Here is a 25112-nt window from a genome sequence, read left to right as displayed (position 1 = left end):
TTGCGGTGTCTACGACGCAGAGAGGCGATTATGGGCATTGTGACGTCCCTTTCCTACTAAGGGCAGTAGGCAGTTCGGCATGGAGTCGGAAGAAGTGTCTCAAAATGGAGAGTTGGTTGGCACAAGGTAGGGCAGTGCCCCAGTCGTGATGATCAGATGAGAAATACATAGAGACATAGAGAGCATATCAGTGATCGTGTAATTCAGGCGTTAACTAAGACTAGCCGTTTGAGGGTACGTGGTACGCAGTCGTAGGCTTGCGTTTAGTGGCACAAAAATGAAATACGTCTTCGATGAGTTTAGATAAGAAGCAGCGACACCGGTGGGTGAGATGCTGCAGAGGAGCGCCGTGATGTAAAATTACATCTTGCATCAAGGAGTCGGCAACGTCCGTAGCGCCACTGGTCCAGAGAGGCCTTGTGATGGTGTAACCTGTCGCATAATATGTAGCAATGGTAATCGGTTCACTGCCAGCAGTGGAGAGAGAAAACGGGCCGAGAAGATCGAAGCCAATACGCAAAAACGGCTCGGCTGGTACATCAATAGGCTAAAGGCGCCCACATGGAGGAATTGATGACGTTTTCCGGCGTTGGTACGACTCGCAGACAGCGACATAACGATGAACAGAACAGTAGAGACTAGGCCAGGAGAAGTGCCGCCGTACATGTCCTGGAAACAACAAGGTGGCGGCTGTAGGGACATAATGTTGTTACTCGAATACGGTCGTCTAGAGATGAGAGGGGACGTTCCAGGCGTAGTTCCTACTCTTCTGGACCCATGTTCAGGCGATATAAGGTGCCATTTACAATGAGGAACAGGCGAAGTTACCGGTCGGAAAAGCCAGAATGGAGGCAGTTGATGAAATCATTTCTAGACGTGTCCCGCTGTTGCTCGTCACCAATGTGGCTGAAATAGGAGAGCGAGAAACTGCCAGTCGCTGTGTCCTCAGTGGGAGCGTCTTGGGCGTGTACAAGGTGCCGAGACAAGCAGTCGGCATCTTGGTGTGGTCGGCCGGACTTGTACAGCATAGTGTCCGTGAATTCGTGGAGACGCCGAACCCAGCGACTTGGACGTCGAGTGGGGTCCTTGAGGCTGGAAAGCCAGCACAGAGCGCGGTGTTCAGTGGTAACAGTGGAAGGCCGCCATATGAGTAGGGCAAAGCTTGTTGACTGCCCAAACAAGTGCGAGGCACTCCCGCTCGGTAATGGAACAATTGCCTTTCGCAGGGGAAAGAAGCCAGCTGGCATACGCAATAACTTGATCATAACCACGTTGGTATCGGGCTAAAACAGCACCAAATCTATAGCCATTCGCGTCTGCCGGTACTTGAATTAGAGCGTGGGCATCGAAGTGGGCTAGAATCGGCAGGCTAGTGAGCAGCGTGACACGGTATGAAAAGGCTGTGGTTTGATTGAGGCCCCAGGAAAACAGAACGTCGTTCCTGAGAAATTCTGTAATTGAACGGGCTGTCTGAAAAATTTATAACTAATTGGCTCAAATACGAGTGCAATCCCACAAAGACAGTACCATCCCTGCCATAGGTTCGTACAGGAAACTCCATGACAGCCCGAACCTTGGCCGGATCGGGGCGGACGCCAGATGAGTCTACTAGATGCCCGATGATGGAAATTTGGCGGCAACCAAAGTGGCGTTTCGAAGCATTTAGTTGTAGCGCAGCCGCACGAAACACGAATAGGATGGATGAAATACGTGTGAGGAGAGAAAGCGATCACCTTGTTCAAGTAGCACGGGCCGATAGACCGTTTAATATAATATATAATTTAATATGATAGACCGGCGCACTGCACAAGCCGAATGGCATAACAAAAGGCCGTCAAATGTAACAAATGCTGCATTTTCTGGTCCTTGACTCCGACGGCGATCTTCCAGTAAAAGTGCAGGTCGCTGGATGAAAAAGAGGTCGCGTCGTGAAGGCAACCCAGAGCGTCTTCAATGCGTATCTTTGAGTGTGTCTTTATTGAGATGTCGATAACCTACGCAGAACAGTGAACTGCGGACGTTTTTACATGTAGCGAAGCTGTTAAGGGCTAGTTCCCCCTGGTTCGTGTCCGTGTGTCGGCCCAAAACTCGAGCCTTCTCCTGCGGCGTCCACGTAAGACGCCACCTGCGTTCGTACCATTGAGTACGCGCCGTGATAGACGTAGCCCTACTAGAAGAAAACATCATTACGTGGGACATTCCCTAAGATAGTGCAATACCAAACCGACCCATGGTGGAGGTGAAGCTGGCGTTAAGCACTTGCCATACGTGGGTTGATACCGAAGATAGTGCAATGTTGGGCTGACCCGCGGCGGTGATGAAGCAAGCGTTAAGTACTCCCCATACGTGGGTCGATCCCGAAGATAGTGCAATGTCGGGCTGACCCATGGCGGAGGTGAAGCAGGTGTTAAGCACTCCTCATATGCGTTGACCAATCCCGAGGATAGTGAAGTATCAGGCCGACAGGCGGCGGAGGGGACGCAGGCGTTAAGCACTCTCCATACGTTGGCCGATCCCGAAGATTGTGCAATACCGGTGGTGGTGGTGGTGGTGAAAAGCATTTATTTAACAAGAAGGAGAGGTGTGGACTCACGCAGCAGCCCTACATACTAGGTGTTTCCCTAGTCCGGGACCCCATTGGTCGAGGCCGCAAGCCTGGACCTCTTGAACAAGGCCTTTTGGGCCTGAAGGTCTCCCAGTCCTCTCGGGTAGCGTTTGGGTGGGAAGTGAGAGCTAAATTTTGCTGGCAGGCCCACACTATGTGATAAGTGTCCGGCACCTTTCCACAGTGTTGGGTTGCAGGATCAAAATGTTTCATTACTGTCGGCCACATCATTGTGTTAGTGTATAAGCGAAGTAGGACGCGTTCGTTCGCTTTCCCCAGTCCCTTAGTTGTGTCTGGGTACCGGCGATGGCCATCCTTATAAAAGGCAGAAATATATTTGAAAGTTAAGAGAATTCTGCCTTGTTGTTCCAGGACCTCAGGGGCCAAAGGGAAGGCTGGTAAGTGAGTTCTCTGGCTGCCGCATCAGCAACTTCATTCCCTGGAAAATACTGATGGCCAGGGGTCCAAACTATACAATGGGGGTCTATATCCCTGCTGCAGTGTCGCAGTATTCGTCCGGCCAGTAGGGTGACCCAACCAGCCTTGTAAATACGGCACGCCCCACGCGAATCCGTTATGACCTTTTATAATGAGAGTCCGAGGAAGCTAGTGCGATCGCTACCTCCTCTGCTTGCTATATACCTGCTGCACCACCTGTGTTCCCTGATACATGACTCCTGCCGTATGCCCCCACCCCTCCCCCCATGGTTTGGCCCAGCGACACCTACGTAGTAAACTCCATGTTTGTTGCCATAGTGACGCTCAAAAGCTTCCGCTTTAGCTTGGCGGCGTGCACTATGTTCTTCTCTATCCATTTTGGTTGGAAGAGGTCGAAGTCGGATGGCGCATCTCTATAGTTCTGGCACTCATACTCTTTCTTGTATATAAAACTCGTGTTGGATGTGTGGTCGAGCCAGGAGTAGTTGGCCCGATCGCGTTTGGGCTAACCTTGTGTATTGATTTGTTAGATGAGCTTCTTTGAGCCCCTGGAAAGTAGCAAAGTTTAAACATTTAGACATTTGGTACACTCCTAAATTACCATGACAGCGACAGGTTACTATGCAACTGCCAAGGTAGGAAAGATATAAGACTTTATTACGCAGAAACTCCAGAGCATTCAGTTAGTCAACGCAGGAAGTACTGTATAAAACTCACGTGTTCTCCACCCTTGATTATTCCAACGTAGTGAGGGACTCTCCGACGGCATGCGACACTGATAAACTAGACAAGGTACATGATTTAGGCACACGGCAGTATTAGCTCCACATATTTAAGGGCTTAAAACGGTAGACTTTAGAAAGGCTACGGAGAAGGTTACGCCCCCTAAACTCTTTCATTCTGTACACCGTGGTACGATTGGTTGACAAAATGAAATGTATATACTACAGCCTCATTATCGGTCACAACGCCTAGAGTATGAGTTGGAAGTATACGTGAAATTCCCTGCAAGGGAAGAGTTGCGTTGCTCAGAAAGTTTTTCTATATTTTTCTGAGCGCTATTTAGGAACGGAATAGTTTTCCTACTGATGCTGTCAGTGTTGTGTCAAATGAAGCATTTTTGGTCTTGTTCAAGTGAATCGACATTCACGCTTCTTTTCTCTTGTTGCATTGCCCATGTCGAACTTGTATATTTTGAAAGTGCTATAGCCCTTGATCGTATTTTTCTGCCTTGCAGTTTATGCAGTGATGGGAAGTAGTTATATTGCCAGAGCAATTTTATGTACATTCCCAGCGCGTTTTTGCTGTCGCCGCCGGCATCGCCCTTGCCGTGATGCATATGCGCGAGTGGAAGCATGCGGGGAAGCCGACGATCGCGGCTCAATACGGCGCGCGATAAGGAAGAAAGCGGAGAGCGAACGCGCCATTTTCCGTCGCGCCAAAGTCCGTGGGGGGATGGAGGGAGGGAGGGGTGGCGGCGTTGTGCTCCGGCAGCAATTGCGCATTTCGCGACAAGGCGCAGCGGGAACTGATGATCGCAGGTCAATCTCGCCCACCGTATATGGTGGCAAGTGGGGAGGCAACGCGGGAGGGAGTGGGGGTGGCTTTGACTCTGCCAACAAACCTGCACTTTTTAGGACTACAGTGTGCTAGAAGGGGGTAGTGTGTTCAGGGGCGGCACGCACGCCGTATCTTGCAAATGATCTGCAGACGGCTCATACTTAGCGCGCGCTGTGTGCTCGCCGCTCTTGAGTTGAAGCGGCAGACCGCGCGAAGGTCACTTCGCTCGTTGCTGCTGCCGCGTTGCTTACACCAGCGTTTTGACAGCTAGTGTGCGCGCTCATCGAGTGTGATGTGTTCATGTTTGCTCGTACGCATTGACACCATATGCTTGTTAATTCAGTTAAGCGAATGTTTCCAAGTCTGTACGATAAAACTACAATTCGTACTTCGCATAGCCGTGCACTAATTTGCTATCGCAGTCGATGCTTCGCCTTGGGGGCGACACTTCGTCTTTGTTTTTTAATGTGCCTTTCATACTGTTTGTAAGCCTACCTCCACCCTTCCCCTCCTCTTCCCCCTCCCCCTGAAATGCTCTTTTAGAGCTCTGCGTGTTAAAAATGAAAATGAAAATAAATACACAAATAAATAAAACAACAGCTATGTTGGAAAAGAGGATGTACTGTTGAAATTTTGCACAAGCTCGTTGCTTTGGTGTAATTTCTTTTTTAGAAAAAAAAATAATACCTTAACTGAGTATGGGGGTATTCTTTAAGTGTACGCCTAGTGGATAGGTCCATCTTGTCTGGTGCGGATGTGCTGACTGGCTGTAGGCGTGTGTCTCTTCATGACTCTTACCCCAGCCGAGGAAATTGAAACTTCAGCACCAGGCCAAATAGACACGTCCACTATGTCGTCACATACAGAATACATCCCCCCTCCCCCTTGAAAGTGGTTTGAAGGAACCAAATTTTTCTGCTTCTAGTCTCGCGTGTCCCGCTCACAGCGTCTACCTCAGTAGGGCATGTAGCCTTCAGACTTGAACAGCATTCGCTTAATTCTACGAATGTAAGCGCTGTACAAAGAATGTGGAAAATCAGTTTGACCTATTTGGGAGAAGTTCACAGCTCAAATGACGCTCCGAATTGCGATCTGCTGGAAATTAAAAGGTGGAGTATGTTACAATGTGACTTACATTCATGATCACCATTGTATCCCTCTTGCACCCTTTGGCCATCAAAAGACTTGAAACGGAAATCACGGAGACCAACACAGAAACATGTCCGGAAACAATATTACCTTTTCGTAAACGTGATGCAGTATTCTTAAATATAAAAAAAAGACTTACGTAAGATTCCGGAGAGTTGGCAGGGTGTGCACATTAGACCGTCATTTATTTAATTAAAAGTAGACTATATTAAAGGTTTAGTCCAGTTGAAACGCAGGCACCGACTAACTATCTCGCCACCAGGCTGAGTTTCTTATGTATTGTGAATGCAGGGACAAAAACATAAGCACATACGCGTGACAGTCAACGTGCACTCCTAAACTATAGATGCCTATTAAGTTGAAGAGCAGGCAAGCTTGCCGCCATAGGCTCGTCACCGCAACCACATGAGGGAGCACTTCTCCGGTTCAAAAACGGCAAGCCACCACGCACCTTTGATTTGTCTCTGTTCCTTATAATGTACTTCGCTCGTTCCGTGTACAACGTCGTCAAGTACGTGCCGTTTGCCGATCTCAGAGGCTTGGCGTTGTAAAAAAAGTCCAGTCCCGTACGGCTATCCTGGGTAAGGTGAACGCGAACGCTATTATGAGCGTACACAGAAATGTATATCTAGAGTAAACCCGAGTGAAATCATTGTAATTTAGTTTTAGAGCAGTTAAAACAAGGGAGTCAAATATTGATAGTACTGTTCCTGTACGTGCTTCTGCAGGGAGCAAAGTAGTGCAAAGGTGCGGTAGATCCACGTCCATTGTGTGAGAAAGCATACTTGCCAACTTTTGAGCTCTAACATTTGTAACTTCCCGCTAACCAGGAAGGGATCGGAACGGGGGGGGGGGGCGGGAGGAGGGCGAGGGCGTCTTTTTAAGGATAATTAAACACTTTATTGATGAATAATGAAAGGTGTTGACTCAAGCAGAGCGCCAAGGCCATAGGCACTTTGCAGATATGATTTAACTTTCGACGAAGCACACTAAACAACAACAAACATGGCACAGCAAATAGTGACAAGCAATACATTGCTGCTACATACCACAGCGACTTTTTCCGTAACTTTACGGGAGCCACTATAAACGTACCCGAAACAAGTACCTCTCTTGCATTCTTTCGCAAGGCACCATAAGAATCCAAAGTAGGGTTCAGTGACCCGCTAATTAAACATTTTCGCGTACATAATGTTTTTTTTTTTTCGTAAAGCTTAGCGCAGCGTTCCTGAAATCGCAGAACGAGCTCGAATTTGTAAACATGACAGAGGATTTGGAAGAGTTGGCAGGTATGGGAAAGCCATTCATCTTTCTTGGGCTGCTCAGACGAAAGGATATACCATACAAAAATCTCCCGCACATGAACGGTGAATGAATGAATGAATGAATGAATGAATGAATGAATGAATGAATGAATGAATGAATGAATGAATGTTTGATGTTTAATGGTGCAAGGGCCAAGTATGGCCAAAGAGCGCCATGCCTGTGGTAATGAGTTCGCAGTGTAGTTATGAGTTCTATGAAGTTGGTGTGACGCGGCTGTAGAGGGGCCCTAAAAATAGTCGCCCTAAAGTGCGTAAATTCTGCATAAGAAGATTATGGCGATGACATGTGACGTGTAATACGAACGTTGAGATGCATTTCAAAAGAATGATACGTTGTATAAAGTATATCAGATTCTAAAATAGGCTAGAGCAATACTGCCTCCTTAGAGCCCTTGAAACGCGAGGGCCTGGAGGCACGTGCTATGCAAAACAATTATCGCAGCGGCATCCTCTAGAACGAGGATGCTCTGCGAATTTAAGGGATTTATAACATGTAAGATAACATCGTTTAGGAAACCGAGGACTGCTTTGGTGTTAAATAGCGGTTCTTGGCCAAGAAACATAGCCGGGTGAAGAGGGATGCAATAACGGTATGCCAGAAGAAAATATTTCTCTCAGCTTCGGCATCCAGACACTCAAGGATGACGTCGAGGACGGTCAGCCTCTCCCCTCATTTACCACAGGTTGGAGGTTCATTTCCAGTAATTAGAAAATTATGAGTGCCAAAGGTGTGTCCTATTCTGAGATGACAGCACGTCTCCGTGATTTTGTTGCGGGGTTCCAAGAACCTAACTGTGGCTTTTTACAGTGCTGTTTATTATTTATCTCTGCATCTCACATGCATTGCCAGTGGTTTCGCAGTTTCCTTCGTAAGAAGGGTTTTAGTTCTGTGACAGGGACCGAAGCAGCAAGATTAGCTGCATGCTGTGCGATAGACGTGGCCATCTCTCGTCCGCCAGAACGTTATCCTCGATGCCCCTATGGCATCGAGGATAACGTTCTGGCGGATAACCCAGCATATAATGATATGCTGATTAAATATGTACGCGTGACCCAAAGCGGAATAGAGTTCAATAAATACTGGATTATTGTGTGTATAAAGTGACATCAAGGCCTTCACGAGGCTTAGGGAGTCTGCATATATAGCTGCTTTCAGAAGTTTTGATTTTCTTATATGCTTCACAGCGGACAATAGTGCGTAGGCCTCGGCCGTAAAGGTACTTGTTTCGGGATGTAGTACATCGCTTTCCGAGAAGGATGGGCCGATGGCTGCATAGGGCACCCCAGCATTTGACTTCGAAGCGTCTGTGTAGAACTCTGTGCAGGAGTGCTTGTGCTAGAGTTCAAGGAAATGCATTCGGATTTCGATCTCTGGTGCGTGCTTAGTAACTTCTAGAAAGGATGTCACATTCTACCACCTGCCACTCCCAAGGTGGTAACAGCTTGGTTGGATGCATTAAACGAAGCTCGAAGAGTGGGACATGCATTTCATCACTAAGTTCCCTCGCACGCAGCGAGAAAGCCTGTCTTACAGAGGGACGATTATGGAAAAGTACAGCACACGTCATATTGTTAACGGTGTTAAAACATGGATGTGGATGACTGGAGTGTACTTTCCGAAAATATATGAGGCTGAAGTAAGTTCTCTGCAGATAGAGTGATCACTAATTTGATTCTGCGTATAAGCTTTCAAAAGGGCTTGTCCTGAAAGTGCCAGTGGCTGTGCGGATACCCTGATGGTGGACAGGATCTAGAATCTTTATTGAGCTCGGAGCGGCAGAGTTATATACGATGGCACCATAGTCCAATCGTGATCGAACTAGGCGCTTGTAAACATTCATCAGACACTTCCTGTCGCTACCCCATGTTGTGTGGGATAGAATGTTAAGTAAGTTAAGTAAGTAAGTTGTCCTTAGACATATTTCTTTAAGATATTTAATGTGTGGAATGAAAGTGAGCCTATAGTCAAGTATGATACCTAGAAATTTATGTTCGTTGTTGATAGGTATTTAATGTCCACACAGTTCAACACAAGGGTCTGGGACGAGGCATCTCTTTCTTGTAAAAAGAACACAATAACTTTTGTGGGGGGTGAGAGTCTGCCTCGTCTTGCATGGTATTCCCTTGACCGTTCACCAGAGGCAACAGATGGATTTGTTGCCCTTTTAGCTTTTTTAAGCCATTCCACACTTTTGCCTCCTGCGTGTATGAATTAATGCCAGAGAGGAACCTCACCCAACTGTCTCTCTTTGCCTGACGTCGTGTCCGCCTCCCCTGTGATTGAACTTGTTTAAATCGAAATAAATTTTCGGAATAGGACGATCTGCGCCATACGCTCCATGCCTTGTTCTATCTCTTACGCGCCTCTCTACAGTCTTCGTTCCACCAGGGAACACGCCTTGTAAGTGAACCACCATTCGTGTGCGGGATAAACGTTTCGGCTGCATCAATAATAAAAGCGGTAAAATATGCAACAGCATTGTCCATAGTAAAATCATTTATGAAATGTCGTGTTAAATAAGAGGATTCTTTAAAATGTTCCTATCCGCCGATGCTAATTTTCATCGAGGAATATGCGGAAGGTTCTCATGCCGTGTTATCAGGTTTAAAGTTACAGTAAAGGGGTCACTTCCATACAATTTATTGTTCACGGACGCTTCTAGGTGAGGCAGAAGAGAAGAAGAACCGATTGCTAGATCTACTGCTGAATATTTGTGGTGTTGGACACTGTAATACGTCGGCTCCTTCTTGTTAAACAGGCAGGCACTAGAGGTGAGAAGAAAATTTTCAATCAATCGACCACTCGCGTCGCATCGCGAATCTCCCCACATCGTTTTGTGGGCATCAAAATCTCCCACGAGTATGTAGGGGTCAGGAAGCTGACTAATTAGGTTATCGGAATCGGTTTTTCTCAGATGATAGTTAGGCGGTATGTATATAGAGCACACAATCACCAGTTTGTTAAAAAGGATTGCGCGAACTGACACTGCCTCAAGGGGCGTCTGGTGGGCGATCTGTTGAGAAGCTACAGACTTGTCCGCTACTATTGCAACACCGCTGGAGGCGTTAGCCTCAATGCGGTCTTTACGATAGACTATGTAATGATGTAGAAAGCTTCTCTGTGTGGGTTTGAGGTGTGTCTCTTGGACACACAACAACCTTGGATTATGTTTGTGTAGTAGTTCTTTAATGTCGTCAAGGTTATGTAGAAGTCCTCGTACATTCCACTGTAGTATTTGTGTTTCCATTATGATAAATGTGTTGGGTGCTGTGTGTTTAAGAGATTGAGATTAGTTCACGGGCCCTTTAGAGGCGCCGTGACATGAGTTTTGTCTTTTTTGGAGTGATCAAGAGAGCCTCGCCGCTTCTTAGGCGCTGGTGGCGCCGTCTTGCTGGTCGTAGTGTCCATCACCTCTTGCGAGCGGCTGGAAACGCGCTCTTCCGAGCGCTTTGTTGGACGAGAAGGTCTCGGAACGCTGGATGAGACCTTTGAGGCCACCTGTCCGGAGGTGGAAAGCCCCTTCTGCGGGGGTGGTGGAACAGCTCTAGCTGCAGCCGCCAGGGCGGCGGATGGCGTCACTGCCGACTCACTTGCTTGTGGGTCGGACAGCCGCCAGAAGCCTTTGTGTCGCTGCCCCCTGACGCCTCAAATCGGCAAAAGTGTTCTTTGGCAGGTAGGATACCCGCCTGCGTGCTTACTTGAAACTTATATTTTCCTTTACTTTATTTGTTACAATTTCCTTTTCTTTTTTCCAGGATGGGCACGACCGCGAGTATGCGGCGTGCTCCCCATCACAGTTCGCACAGTGGAGAGAGTTGTCGTAAGCTTCATAGGTGTGGTCATGGCCACTACATCTCGCACAAATTTGGTGGACTCGGCAGTTCTGCGAACTCAGGCCGAAACGCTGGCATTTGAAACATCTGAGGGGATTTGGCACGCATGGCCTAACACGGAGCTTCATGTACCTGGCCTCAATGGACTCGGGCAGGACACTTGAACCAAAGGTGAGTATTAGGTACTTGGTTTCAATTTCTTTGCCATCCCCGCTCATCTTAATACTCTTGACATTGACAGCATTCTGCTCACTGAAGCTCTCCGAGAGCTCAGCCTCTGTCAGCTGGAGAAAATCATCATCAGAGATAATGCCGCAGGTGATGTTCAGAGTGCGGTGTGGAGTTATTGTCAATGGAACATCCCGAAATGACATTAGACTGGGCAACTTTTTGTATTGTTTCTGATCATGCAGCTCTAAGAGGAGATCACCACTTGCCATCGTTGATGCCTTGTAGCCTAGGCCAAGGACATCAGTTAAGCACTTGGAAACTAGAAAAGGGGAGATTGTTCGTACTTAATTGCTTACTTGATTTCTCTGAGTGCATGACATGATATCGTGGGAATTTCGGCGTTTGACGTCCAAAGAACTGGAACATATCTTCGGTGCGCCTTCTTTTCTGAGGGTGATCAAGAAGGGGAGGAGAGGAACTAGCCATAGACAAATGTAATTTTCGACAATAACGGCAGCCACCCACCATGCAGCTCTACAAGGGGATGCTACGGGAACTGTAAAACTAGGTCCTGCAAACGCCAGCTGTACGTTATCACTATAACGAAATAAGAAGTAACCTAGGTTGGATATCCACACAAGGTTAACCCTTGCTGCCTGGAAAAATTGGAAGTAAAGGGAAGTCAGGAGAAGACACGAAAGGTGGAAATTAAAAGAAAGACGAAGGTTGGAATGAGAGAGACACAGGAAAAGGCAACTACCGATTTCCCCCGGGTGAGTCAGTCCAGTGGTGCCGTCTATGTGAAGGAGAGGCCAAAAGAGGTGTGCTGCCTCCGCCGAGGGGCCTAAAAGGTCCGCACACTCAGAATCGGCTCAACGCCTAGGATCCCCCTTTCCCCAGACAAGGCTAAGCTGCGCACGGCTACAAGCGAGAGGGTCCAACCCTCATGTGGTCGGGTACGTGGTGTCCCAAAGCACCAAACGCCTGCCCACACAGACGCACCTGCGGGGATGAACGGTGGATGAATGAATGAATAGATGAGTGCAAAAATGAAACCTTATGGCACCGTAAATAATCAACATGTCATCCATTTCTGAGGTGCAGCAACAAAGAATAGAGGTGGATAATACTTTGTTTATGGGTGTTGACACAAAGGTGCACTTTCCACTATGTTCAGTTCATGGTGCTCGCAGCTAATCCTGTCCGACTTTTTCTCTGAGGGGATGCGTGTGCGTTTTTCCTTTATTTGTTTTGTCATTTGATGTTAACTTGAAGCAAAGTGCAAAAAAAACAACAAAAAAATCAAAACGAGCGAGAAAAGAAAAAGACAAGGACAATAGAAGGAAACAAAGACACAGCGCTGTGTCTTCGTTTCCTCCTCTTGCCCTCGTTTTTTTTTTTGTGGTTTGCCTCAAGTTATTCAATACCAACTACACCACCAGTCTGTTCTCTTGAACTTCATTTATTCTGTTGTTATACTGGGAGTTATCTTTTTAAATCACACAGTTTTTTTTAAAAAGGCTATGAACACGGCAAACGTGGCATTTTTGCATACGAGTTCCTAGGCGAGGTGGACATACCTTACCGCTAATAACCTGACCTTCGGAAGACGAATTAGCACAAATTCATTAATCACATCTTAAGTAGTGCCTCGGAGGCAGTTACTTAAAGAACGTACTTGAAGGCAGCAGCAACTTAGTCCACCCTCATTTTTTTTTCACTTGAAAGTTGCGCCTAATTATTGATATTTAGCATTGAACTTCAACAGAAAATACAGGCAAAATTGAAACCCAGCGCGCTGGGAGCGCCGAGGAGGCGGCCCCGCTATTATTTCAGACGGAAACGCACCGTGATGCGTCAAGCGCGAAGAAGCTTGAAATTGAACGTCTCGGCCAGTCGCCGTAGCTACACATACGGCGCGCTTTGCCAGGCAAAGATGTGCGGTTGTTTGCCGGGTCACGATGTGGCATGGCATCCTATTCATTGCAAATTCGATCCACGCTTCTTTACGGGGCATTGCCATCTGACACGTCGCGGATCGCGGTCGGTCTCGATATTGCCTCTACTGAGGTTCACAATTCCATGATGAATATCTGGAATTAGGTGCCACCTTCAACAACTTTTTTTTTAGAAAATGGGCGTGCGTTAATATGTGACTGCCTCAGAATTTGTCATTTAGACAACTGCCCCCAAAGCACTAATAAAAAAGTAATTAACATATTTTTCATAATTAGTCTTCAGACTCTCACGTTATCAGGGGGAAACTATGTCCACCTTGCACAGAGACTCGTCTGCAAAAGGGCCACATGCAGTGCGCTCAATACTGTTTTGTAAAAAATCTGTATGGTCTAAAAAAAAAATAACGCGCTATATGTTACATCTGTAGAAGGGTGCCATGCCTTTAGCTCGGCTAACCCCTAACATTAAAATGTCTCTCACCATGCGCACGGGCTTTCACTACTGGTTGATATTACGGCTTTCTTGTGATACACGGTGCACGGGCGGCGCGGGGTCAATAATGTACGATGGCAGCGCGTTTTCAAGAGACCGTTTCACTAGGCTAAGAATCTGGCACAACGCAGTAGAAACGCACTCAGAAGTCTAGCTCGCACGACCCAAGTGTCAAATATATATTTTATTCACTACTGCCATCAGAAACATTCTGTGTTACTTATCATAAGCACTACCACATGTAATCTACGCATTACGGTTAGCCACTGAGCAGGTCCATTACTCTCACAATCATTTTCTACAGCTCATGAATCGTCAGCTTTGCGTAAACGTCAACTATAGCTGAGACTTCCATTTACTTTTTATGACGAACCATGACTCCTTAGGTATTGATAACAGGGGAAGAAGAAAAGTAAAAGTAACGATCGTGGTGGCATCCCACACCAGCTCGTTACAAAGCGTGTGCTCAGGATGTCTATCCGTAGTATCCATTCATTCATTCAATCAATCATTCATTTATTGATTAGCTTCTTGTCGTGTAACAAGCCCGAGTCTTTTATTCTTAAGAGTTCTTGTACAGGTTGTGACACCGGGTGCTGCGTTTGTGAGGAATGATAGCAGTTTTTTTGCCTTTAGGATGTGCGAACACGTTTTTCCCATCATGCGGAAGCGAAGCCAGAAATCGCTATCTAGTGCCTTTTGAAGGTATAGCCATGGTATAAGCGTTTCGCTGCCGGTTTTTATAGAAGGTAATTTCCCGCGGCCTCCAGCTATGCAAAATACCTCTTTCATCACTTATACTTTCGTAATGCCAAGAAAAGTGCAACTCAGCACCATTGTGTAGTAGCTCAGAAGCCAGCGACGCCGTGAGGACTTTCAAGGCAACATTATATCAATAAGTGTCCATTATTGCGCACCATTCTTCAGATAGAGGTTATCCTAGTCATCATTTAACAACACTGTCAGACCTTAGCACTTCTACTGCAACATGACACACGGCTAATGCGAGGACTTACTCACAAAAGTCTGAACGTGGCTGTAGTAATCGACTGGACCTGTGTACACGCCAAGGAAGGTGTCGAAGCCTCGGAAGCTAGGCGTATACTGCAGGCTGTAGTAACCGATGTGCCACTGAAAAAGAGAAGCGCATTGCTATATGCTAACACTTTCATTCCTCAAGGCAAGCATTTTGTTGCCGTGAAAAAGGTACCTCAAGGAGCTATGAGTGGCAGCCCAGAAATTACAAGGGGACGCTTCTGCTTACTGAAATTGCCGAACGCATACATATAAACTACATTGTGGTGAGGCCTTAGCCCGGTCGTTCGTGATGCACGTTTTCTGTCACGTGTCAGCGCATTCAGCGTTTTCATTTGGGGAATTAGGTGAGCTATTGCGATGAGTTTTACTGAGCTGAATTCCCAGAGTTCAGTGCAAAGTAACAAAAGAAGCTACGTCTTTTATGCTGAGTCAGCGCCTGCTCTATGCTTAGACTGACATAAATGTCTACGAGAATTGCCATGGACTGCGACAACGTTTCACGACGTCTTGCCATTAAGCAGAAAAATAGTGCTAACTCGTGTTAGTTATTTAAATATACTCGATGTGCTCCTATATAGAGTATTTGATAGCATAAAATTTGTACTAAACGCTATCGATTTTCTGGACATAAATGATTAAACTGCTAGACCAAACTCTCGGAAGCATCTGGGAAGAGTTGAAAAAAGCATTCCGGAGCTTTCGCGACGAAACCACGGTTTCGTTATGAAACAAGCCGTAGTGAGGGACTCCTCACGAACTATGACAATCCGAGCCTTTCTAACGTGTATATCTAAGTACTTGACCGTTATTGCATATTGCGCCCGAGGAAATGCGGCCACTGCGGCCTCCAGCTGAGCAGCGCGTCGCCATATTCACTAAGTTACCGCGTCGGGCGGAAATGGGTCTAGGATCACCTGTTGGTGCTGCTGATCTCGTCCTCAGACCATACTTCGGCCCGCATGGTGGGTTCCAATTTGTTTGGAAAAGGGTCTCATAGATATTTTAGTCGCCGGTGGTCGTAGTGTCGAGCGATTACAGATTAGACCATCAGGTGATTACAGCTCGAAAGGTGACTTCGTTTGCTTATGATAACCGTCTAGCTTCTTCACTTGTCCCGTTATGTCCCACTCATTATCTTCTTAAGACAGTTTAGAGAGGGTGGCGATGAGATAAGAAGAACAGGAGCCAATCGATTCTCTAATGGGATCCTTGTAGCATGACAGATATTAATGAGAGAAAAAAAACGGCTTTTCGTTTCATATTTAATATAAGACGACGGAAATATGACCGGGCTGTAGGAATGAGTAATTTTACCATGGTTACACGGGCCCGCCCTGAATATTAGGTCACTTTTATACAATTATTACCTATTATATTTGATATAATGAGCATGGTCACAAATGTAATGCTACTTTTCCCAACGACCTCCTTAGGCTCAGTTTGGCAAACTGACACCAGGAGAACGGGACTGGCACTGCAAAATAATGATGAATGATAAATGCGCATTAAAAAAAAGAATGCTTCTGCGGCCTAACAACGGTTCAGGCACAATTATGATTGAGGTAAGAGGATTTACATGCGACGATCGGCGCTAACCCGAGTTTACATCCTTAAGGACAGCAAAGTGTCGCGGCCTTGATCATTGTTGCTGTGACAGCACAGTCTTGAAGAGAAGTGATTTGTCAAGGAAATTACCAGGTGGTTCTTTCATGTGGAACACACTAAAAAAAATCGCATATCTGCGTGTCATGCCACGTAAATTATCTGCAAGAAGGGTGCTCTGCCATTTTTCCGGATAGGCTACGTAGCTAGGCGGAAATCAGCAGCGAGAAAACGTCCAATGAAAAATTCCCTAAATAAGTAAAATAATTACGAATTACTGAATTACTAATTTCTCAATTTAGAACACATGTTTTGCATTTGGGTAACTGAAGCTAACAAGTTGTGAAGACATGCATGCTTAACAGAACTCCTAAGACTAGTACAACTTTCGAGATACGGTGTCCTAAACTCTGCTATAAACTGCCTCAGGGTTCCATTTAGGATTGCCCGAGCTATTAAAAGCTAGCTTTTAGGAAGCCATTAATTGGAATGTCCGTTGAGGTCGCATATCGCGAAAGTTGGGTTAATAAGAGGATTTCTGCTAAGCAGAGATAACTTCGATATTTCTTAACTTTCGCAATCACGTGTGCTTTGTGTTTAGTTATTAAATGTTAATTATTATATTCTGGTTATTCGTAAAACTAAGGTTGAAGGTTTACTTGTTGCCAATGTCCACCCAGCCACATCACCTTCCAACAAGAACGGCAGGGCCTAGATAAGACAGTTCGTTTCAAAGAAAAGTGTTCGGCATAAAAAGAAACATGCAGTATAAGAAGCTTCGCTGCTGCAGCGACTTTAAGTTCAGTGCTGCACCATTTGGCGATATTTATTGGTACAAAAATGGTAAAAGGTTGTCCTGAGTTAGCGCTCTCTGGCGACCTACTCAGAATTGGTGTAATTGTATTGGGAAGAAAAGCGGGAGAAGGCTGAAAATGGGTCTTACAGGAAGCCAGCAGAGAAAAACAAAGAATTATTAAACGTCTATCAATAATATATTTTTTTGTTAAGCCGCATTTGCCTATACGTATGCGTTTAAAGGTTGGTGCCGTCTATAATTCCCGGTAAGCTTACTTCCCACCGGGTCAAATTTAGCGCTAGTTTCGCCTGATCATATCTAGTAAATCACGACGCGAAATAGCATTGTTGGGAAGCTTGTCGTTGAGAGCATGAGAGTACATGCGAGCAGAAATTATCACTTTGTAGATGGCCTAGTAAACCACTCCCGAGCCAGTTCACGATATAATCATTGTGGTGCTGACTTTCACTGCGTAAGAATAACAACTTACGCAGAATAGATGCTTAGTTTTCGCAAAGCGGTGGTTATTGCAACACTTTCTACGGTTGTTGATGAAACTAAGTGATCCATCTGACCAAACCATGAAACGTCAAGAGGTGTCTACACGCCTAGCCATGCGCTGCTAAAGTGTTCCAGCAAGTTTTGCATCGGCACTTGGAGTGCTATGCTCATCGCCATACTAAATGGCGAAGAACGGATCAGATAATAGCAGGTTTACAGTCCGGCTCAAAGCCACTTTGTAGTGAGGCGAAAACTAGAGGGTGCTTGAGCTAATCAGAGAAGCCAACGTACAGATTGTGTTGGTAAGCGATGTATCAATCCGTGCTTGGCTGCGCCGCATTTTCTGAGGAGAGAACGGAGCAGACGACGTCGCAAGCAAGTGGTGCGCTTGCTGTCCACAATTGCGTGTCACGACGGAGGTGTGCAAATAACTGCGCAGATGCAGCGTCATTCACCGACGATTCCAGCTTTTATAATGCTGGTGGAGGCGAGTTTTATTGGAAAAATAATTCAGATCTCATGCACTGTAGCAATCGGTGTAAGCGAAGCTCTTGCGTCCCCTCTCTTGAGTTGGACCACACTGAAGCAGGAACCGCTCTGCAAACCGTCCGACCATGCACTGCGATCAGCGCAGTAATAAACTTGTCGCACGCCACAAGGTGATGGTTGTGGTGAAAACGTCTTTATTTGAAAAAATCAGACTGGTCTCGGGGACTAGGTTGGCCCAGGTTTCCTAGCTTCCCTACATCAGGGAACCTGTGGTTGCGGTGGTGGTGATGGGTTGTAGCAACAGGTGGGTTTAGCCTGGTGATCAAGGCCGGCAATTGCTCCGCCGGAGTATCTCTTATAAAATCACTGTGGTGATTCAGGACATGTCCATCAGACTAGTCTTTCTCAAAAATCCGATAAGGAGACATGAAATAACTTTGCGGTATATCACTCGTCCTTCGGGGAACACAAGTTGTTGCAGGGATGTATGCAGGAGGTACTTTTGCTGCAGATGTTTCAGGAGAGCATCTCTCGAAATTTTGGGCACGACGGCAGAAAGTCTTCTATCTCTCCTGTCTCGTCGCATGTCATACGTTTAGGAGAAGTGATGCGCGCCGACTTTAACCATGCCGGTGTACTAGCAGATGCTGTCGGAATTCGGTATAGAAGTGAGGCTTCCAATAGACGAAATCTCTTGGTTAATCATGGAATATGAGGTGAAATCCAAAGTGACCCAAAGTGATGTCGAATGTCAGAATTCTTAACTTTCTTACTGTTTGGGCCCTTCATATTGGGAGGATGATGGAGCGCTGCGCATGCAAGATAATCAGGCTTTTCGTTGCCAGCAATGCAAATGTGAGGGGGAATTCAGTGAAACTTTACTGCGAAGCCTTTGTTGCCGAGTTCTTTTGCGAGGGCTAGTGATTTGCGGGGAAACCTGACGGACAGTAGGTCACGGTAGAGTTGTTGCAACGTGGCCTTTGAGTTCGTAAGGAGGAGCACATTTTCTCGAGGCAATGTCTTTAGTTTGCGCAGAGCAACAGCTATTGCCACACCTTCCACAACTGTCGCGGAACCTACACAGTTCAGACGACCAGTCCACGCATATCTTAGAGAGCGAATATAGAATGCAGCTGCACAGCAACCTTCATCTGCTTTGTCAGAGCCATCTGTGTATACTTGGAGGTGAATTGAGTAAGTCATGTTTAAATCTTCCTGAACAAATGACTTGGCTTCTGCCGCTGGAATGAACCTCTTTGACTGCAGTCGCGGTACACTTAATTTGCATGTTATATCCTCGAAGGTCCAGGGTCGGTCTACCTTTTCCCTCTGCCTCGAGCAGCATAATCCTGAGACTCGAAGCATGTTCAGTGCTGCAGGAACATGTGAGCGCGGTCGGCTTCCTACACGTCTTAAGAGGGCTTTTCTGGGCCAAGACTGACTTAAACGTAGTACTTGGGTCATGAGAGTCTGGGAAGCCTGAAGTCGCAGAGGTCGTGACTCAGCTTCGCAAAGCCCGTTTTTGTTCCATGCCAGCTGAGGTACTCCCAAACACTGCCGAATACCACTTCTGTGTATGGTTTCCAAGTGTTCGTATGGGCTATCTGTGGGTGACATTAGATGTGGCTGGTATAGGATGCGACTTGTAACCAACGCCGTATGTAGCTGTAGCACCGACGCCGGGTGGTCGCCGCAGCGTATGCCAGCGACTCGCATGAGCACATGAAGTTTCTGTGGCGACGACGCCACAACGTGGGCAGTAGCGCGGCGCCAGAGTAGCTTGTGGTCCGAGTTGATGCCATGAAAGCGGAAGTTGGTGCCTTGTCGAATCTGGTACCAGTTCAAATTCAGCTTCAAGCGTGAAGATTTTCTTTTAATTCCAGGAAATAGTATGTATGATGATTTCTCTGCTGATAGTGATAAGCCAAGCGATAGTGGCCCTGGATGGCATATACTGCTTCCTGGGCTATTCGCGCAAGGCGACGATGCTGGTAGCCGGAGATCCATATGCAGATATTGTCGGCGTATATAGACAGCTTCACTGGTGTTCGATTGTTTAGTATAGATGGGAAAGTCGCCATGGCGATGTTCAATATTAAGGGAGATAAAACACTCCCCCGTGGCACCCCACGAAATAAACCAATTTCATCACTCAAAGTGCCGTCAAGACGATCTCTGATCCGCGATCATTGAGAAATGTATGTATGAAGTGCAAGAGATCACCCGTGACGCCTATTGCTTGTAATTGGCTGATGATGGCTGGAAATGCTTACTTTTACAAACGCGTGTGAGCCACATTTGCGAGGATCGCCATTGAAGGAGAAGCAACGTAACCATGGAGTAAGACGATAGCACCGATTCCGCTCCGCAGAAAGGCAAATATCGTGGAACTCTGGCCGAGCGAGCAGGATACTTCGGTGCAAGCGTTTGGAGGACGCGCAAGCTTCGCCTTTAATAACGGAACGCGATAGCATTCAAAGATCCCTGACTGCTTCTCGAGCGTCCCGGCAAGTGCAACGTATGTAACAGTAATGTTGACCGGGAAATGCTGGCCGCGAAAGCTATGCACAAAGAAACGCAGCCTCTTAAGTAGGTCGCGATGCGACCTACTTAAGAGGCGAGTGCCATCTGATGGCGTTGCAAGGAACCAGGCGCGCCGCTACGTACCCTCCAAGATTTGCTGTATAGTTACTAGCGCTAACAAGACTAAACCAAAGTTAGGACAGGACATAGCGCTGTGTCCTGTACCAACTTTCTTTCCGTTAGTTTTATTAGCACTAGTAACTATGTCATAGCAAATGCATCAACACCAACTAGGCCAACTTTCTGCGTTAATGACTCCAAGATGTGCGCGCGCCGGCGCGCTCAAATGGCGGACGCCGTGGCCGGTCTTTGTACGGTAGCAACGCTGGAAAAGGGGTTTGAGTTTTCCCCTAATCGAATTATGCTTCCTCGTATGTTCAAATTGCATTCCGACGACATCATGTTTGTAGGTTGTTTGTAAGTCGTACTTTACGATTTTCTACGTATTTTAGCTTGAGGAATTCAATTAGTTCAGCAACTTGCTTGCACCAAATGGAGGGCTTGGGTATGCGTGGTTCGAAATAATTTTGCTGGAACGACGTTCGACGCTGAACGTGGGACGCCGACGCAGGTTTTTTGCGACACGGGGCCATTAACGCTGTCGCGTGAACATAAGTATATCTCTTGTGCCTTTTTGCTCAGTCTTATTTGGTCCTCTGGTTTCATTGACAATAAAGTTTGAAGAAAAATAAATACTTGAGTTTATTCGTTGAATGTGTGTTTTTTACGCTTGCAATTTTATGTATGGTTTCTGCTAGATCAAGACGCCATGGGCCGGAGTTTGTAGTAGACGACAAGATCTGCTGCGAGCGTCGGCATCGGCGTCCTACCTCATAACCAAGCGAACGAGCGCAGCCAAAGATGAGAGCGAACGGAGAGCGCGGCGGGGACATAAAAAAAAAAAAGCGGCGAGAGCGAAAAGAACGCAAGGAGAAAAGAAGAGGAGGGCAGGGTGAAAGTTTGAGAAGAAAAGCATACTGCCGCGCACGGGGGCTTTGCAGCGATGATCGCTACGAGATGTCGCCAGAGTAGCGCGCGTAGGCTGTGTGCAAAGGAAGCGCCGCATGAGCGGAGGTTCTCTGCGGCTGCCGCTCTGAATCGCGCCCACGCGTCACCCAAGCGCTTCCTCTCGCGATCTCCCGATTAGTGAAGCAGGCGCGCCATACTTCGCCGCGTATTCAACGTGTCTTACAGGACAGATTGCCCGCGCTAGCCAATCGCGAAATGAAAACAAGTATACAGCTGCGCTCAAATTTTTCATTGCGGAGTATCGTAATCGTCGGTGCATTCTTACTTTAGCGAATAGTGAATTGTTATTTCACCCTAACGTTCTGCGTGACTAAGTTTACTCCCCATTCGGAATTCTTTTACTGTCAATAATATGAACGTAGTCGGCATTCAGGAAGGTTCGTTAGGGATCATATGGATGGCGGGCACCTGGTCGGTGTTGCTTTTCTGCAAAACAGGCACGTATCACAAGCAGTTCTTTGCGACGTTGGAAAATATACAAACATTCCTGTAGCGCTTGGGCATGCTTAACCCATGTACCTGTAATATAACCGAAGCGGAAGCGCGGAACTACATTATACTGCGCACTATGCCGCGCACGCGGATCACATGGTGGGGCCTTAGCACGCCTCGTAGCTTTCCCTCCACCGCAAGTTCATGTGAAGCCAGAGTATAGATATGCATAGGTGTTAGCACGTGCGCGTTTTATTTTTGCGGTCTTTGACGCTGCACGCAGAAGAACTGATAACCGCGCTAGTCGGCAATGATTCATTATGGGAATACCTAGCGTAGGTATTCCCTAGCACGTTTCAGTTCTGCGAGACCGCGAAGCGCTGTAGCGACGTTGCCATAAATACTAAAATACGTGTTTGGTTTTTAGAGATAGGTTTTGCATGCATTCGCATTGACTAGAGCATGTACACGGTTCCTCGAAGCAATACTTTGAAGAAAGAAGGGAGTTTTCATCTTGAGATGACGGGGAAGGCATGGTGGACTACGCCTGATATAGGTTGAATGCCTCTGATACGCTTCATTAAAACTATACTTTGGCCATCAATTAAGAATAAAGACTGTTACTATTATGACTATTAAGAATAAAGCAAACAAACAAAAGAATGAAGAAGTCTTATTACCTTTCCCACAAGATGCGTCTCGTATCCCAAGTCTTTGAAGTGCTCGGGCATTATCTTCACGTCGAGGGGCAGACCAGCTGGCTGTGCTGGCATCAAAATACCGCTCTGGAAGCCTAAGTCACGCAGAGGTGAGATGGCTATATTACCAGGTGATAGGTCTAAAAATACTCGCCTGTGAACACCCCGCACGCAAGCACACACACACACACACACACACACACACACACACACACACACACACACACACACACACACACACACACACACACACACACACACACACACACACACACGCACACACGCACACACGCACGCACGCACGCACGCACGCACGCACGCACGCACGCACGCACACACACACACACACACACACACACACACACACAATGACAGCGTGACGACGACATGAGCTATATGGGTAGACTAGAAGTGTGTGACGACAGCGGTGGGACGACAACTGGATGACGAAGGTGGATTGACAACAAGGGCACGACCACGATGACATAACATGATAAAGGCTGCATGATAGCGACAATTTGACGGCATCGTAATCACGACGATGATAGGCAACAGCTGCAGAATTCCGATTAATTAACAACAGCATAATTACCCTAGAATTACCAAGGATCGACACAGGCAGTATCACGACGACGGTATGACGATGTTATTGCTATGACTGAGTGACAAAGAATCGTCACGCAGTCAAAGAATGTCAAAGAATCGAAGTGACGAAGATGGAACAACTTTCACTTTGTCACGACGACAGTATACTTACGAATCCGTGCCGATGACTGTATGACGACGAAGCGATGAGGACAATGGTACGCCAATGCTATTAGGACAATGGCATGACGACAACTGTAACACGAAGCCTGTGTGACGATGATGGTATGACCACAGTCGGATGACAAAGCAGAAGAGACGTTGATGGCACGAACATCACGACATGACGATGACGATATATGACAACAGATGCATGGTAGCTATTCTGTGAGGACGACGGAATGACGACAATGTCATGACAGTGGTGCCACAATCACGATTGAACGACAGCGTAATTACGATAGAATGACGAAGAGAGATTGACATCGATGCGACGTGGTATGACGACGATGGCATGACGACACGGGATGATGACGAATGTGTGACGACAGCGGCATGAAGACCGTTGCACGACGATTGTCGGATCACGAAGGTAAAATGAGTGATACGCGTCGTGGTCGCGATAACGCGACGGTATCACGACGACGGTATGAAAACAAATGCATGACGAGGACGCAATGACCGCGTTGGCATGGCAACGGTATGACGACAAAGGCGTGACGACAACTGCATGTATCACAAAGCCTACACGACGATGGCGCGAAGGCGATGGCATGATAAGAGTCGAATGACGAGGCTTGAGAAACCTTGTGGTTCAAGCTATTAGACAAATGGGGACTCTCGGTCGGAATAACAAGCGCAACGATAACAGCATAACGAAAGTCCGATGAACATGTGCTATGCGGTAAGAAGGGGCTTTGCACTGCTATGAGGTCAATGCAAAGCCCCTTCGCATAACTCGTGCTCATACACCAAAAGGGTGGAACTCTGGCGCGCGGGAACAAGTAGGCATTTGCCTGTTGTGCGGTTTTTATACATAACCTTACGTAATTAACGTATACAGAGCGAGAAAAGAAAGGATGAGAATGAGAAGACGAGGTAGAAGGTGGATGAACGTTATTCAAGCGTTTTATATTGTCCTCGTTATTTTTTGTGTGTTGCCCATACATATCAACTAAATCTAGCTCGTACAACTTGCTGCATTGCTACGCTACGTTACCTCTCTAAAACGGTCCCCTGGCAAAGTCTACAAGCAAGTGGCCTGTGCATTGAACTGAAGTCAGCTTTGACCCGAAGTACAGTGCGCGATCACTGACAACAATCGGCATATGCATATGTGCTATGAACATGGCGAGACCTGTGTATTGATTCTGTGATGAAAACTACACATGCAATTATAAGCTGGAAGTGCGAGTGATCATTAACCGGTGTGTATGCTGTAGAGGCCACTCAAGAGTGCTCCCCTGGAAGGCGAGCACAGCGGCATGACGTAGTAGTTGTTGAGCACCACTCCAGTTCTGGCCAGCGCGTCCAAATTGGGCGTGGGTATCTGAGGGGAACCGTGGAAGCTCACGTCGTCCCAGCCCTGTGAGGAGAGTGAAAAGAAAAAGTGGCTGAAGAGTAACGATGTCCACGCTTACAGAATCCTGTAACTGAATTGACAAGATCTTGTCATGTGAACTTGGCAAGCGACATTATGTGGGGCAGGAAATGCGGTAACGCTTGCAGGGGAATTTTTTACAGCGATTCATTCCATGCGGTTATCTTTATGAGAAGAGCCTTCACCACGCTTTTATTTCAATAAACGTATATGGAGGAGGGTAAGT

General features: G+C 46.8%; 1 protein-coding gene across 1 annotated transcript in view; it reads right to left on the bottom strand.

Annotated features, from left to right (window-relative positions):
* LOC135902720 (arylsulfatase B-like) overlaps positions 1 to 25112 on the bottom strand; it is a 37578-nt gene that overhangs the window by 11697 nt on the left and 769 nt on the right. The window contains exons 2-6 of the mRNA XM_070533277.1: positions 24712 to 24871; positions 22684 to 22796; positions 14554 to 14664; positions 11028 to 11195; positions 6204 to 6329 (exon numbers count right to left, since the gene is read on the bottom strand). Of these exons, the coding sequence (XP_070389378.1) occupies positions 6204 to 6329; positions 11028 to 11195; positions 14554 to 14664; positions 22684 to 22796; positions 24712 to 24871 (678 nt within the window). The remainder of the gene's footprint in view (positions 1 to 6203; positions 6330 to 11027; positions 11196 to 14553; positions 14665 to 22683; positions 22797 to 24711; positions 24872 to 25112) is intronic.

This window comes from Dermacentor albipictus, chromosome 2, assembly GCF_038994185.2.
Source record: "Dermacentor albipictus isolate Rhodes 1998 colony chromosome 2, USDA_Dalb.pri_finalv2, whole genome shotgun sequence".
Classification (NCBI taxonomy): domain Eukaryota; kingdom Metazoa; phylum Arthropoda; class Arachnida; order Ixodida; family Ixodidae; genus Dermacentor; species Dermacentor albipictus.
Note: the sequence above shows the minus strand (reverse complement) of the source record. Positions and strands in the feature narration are given on the sequence as shown.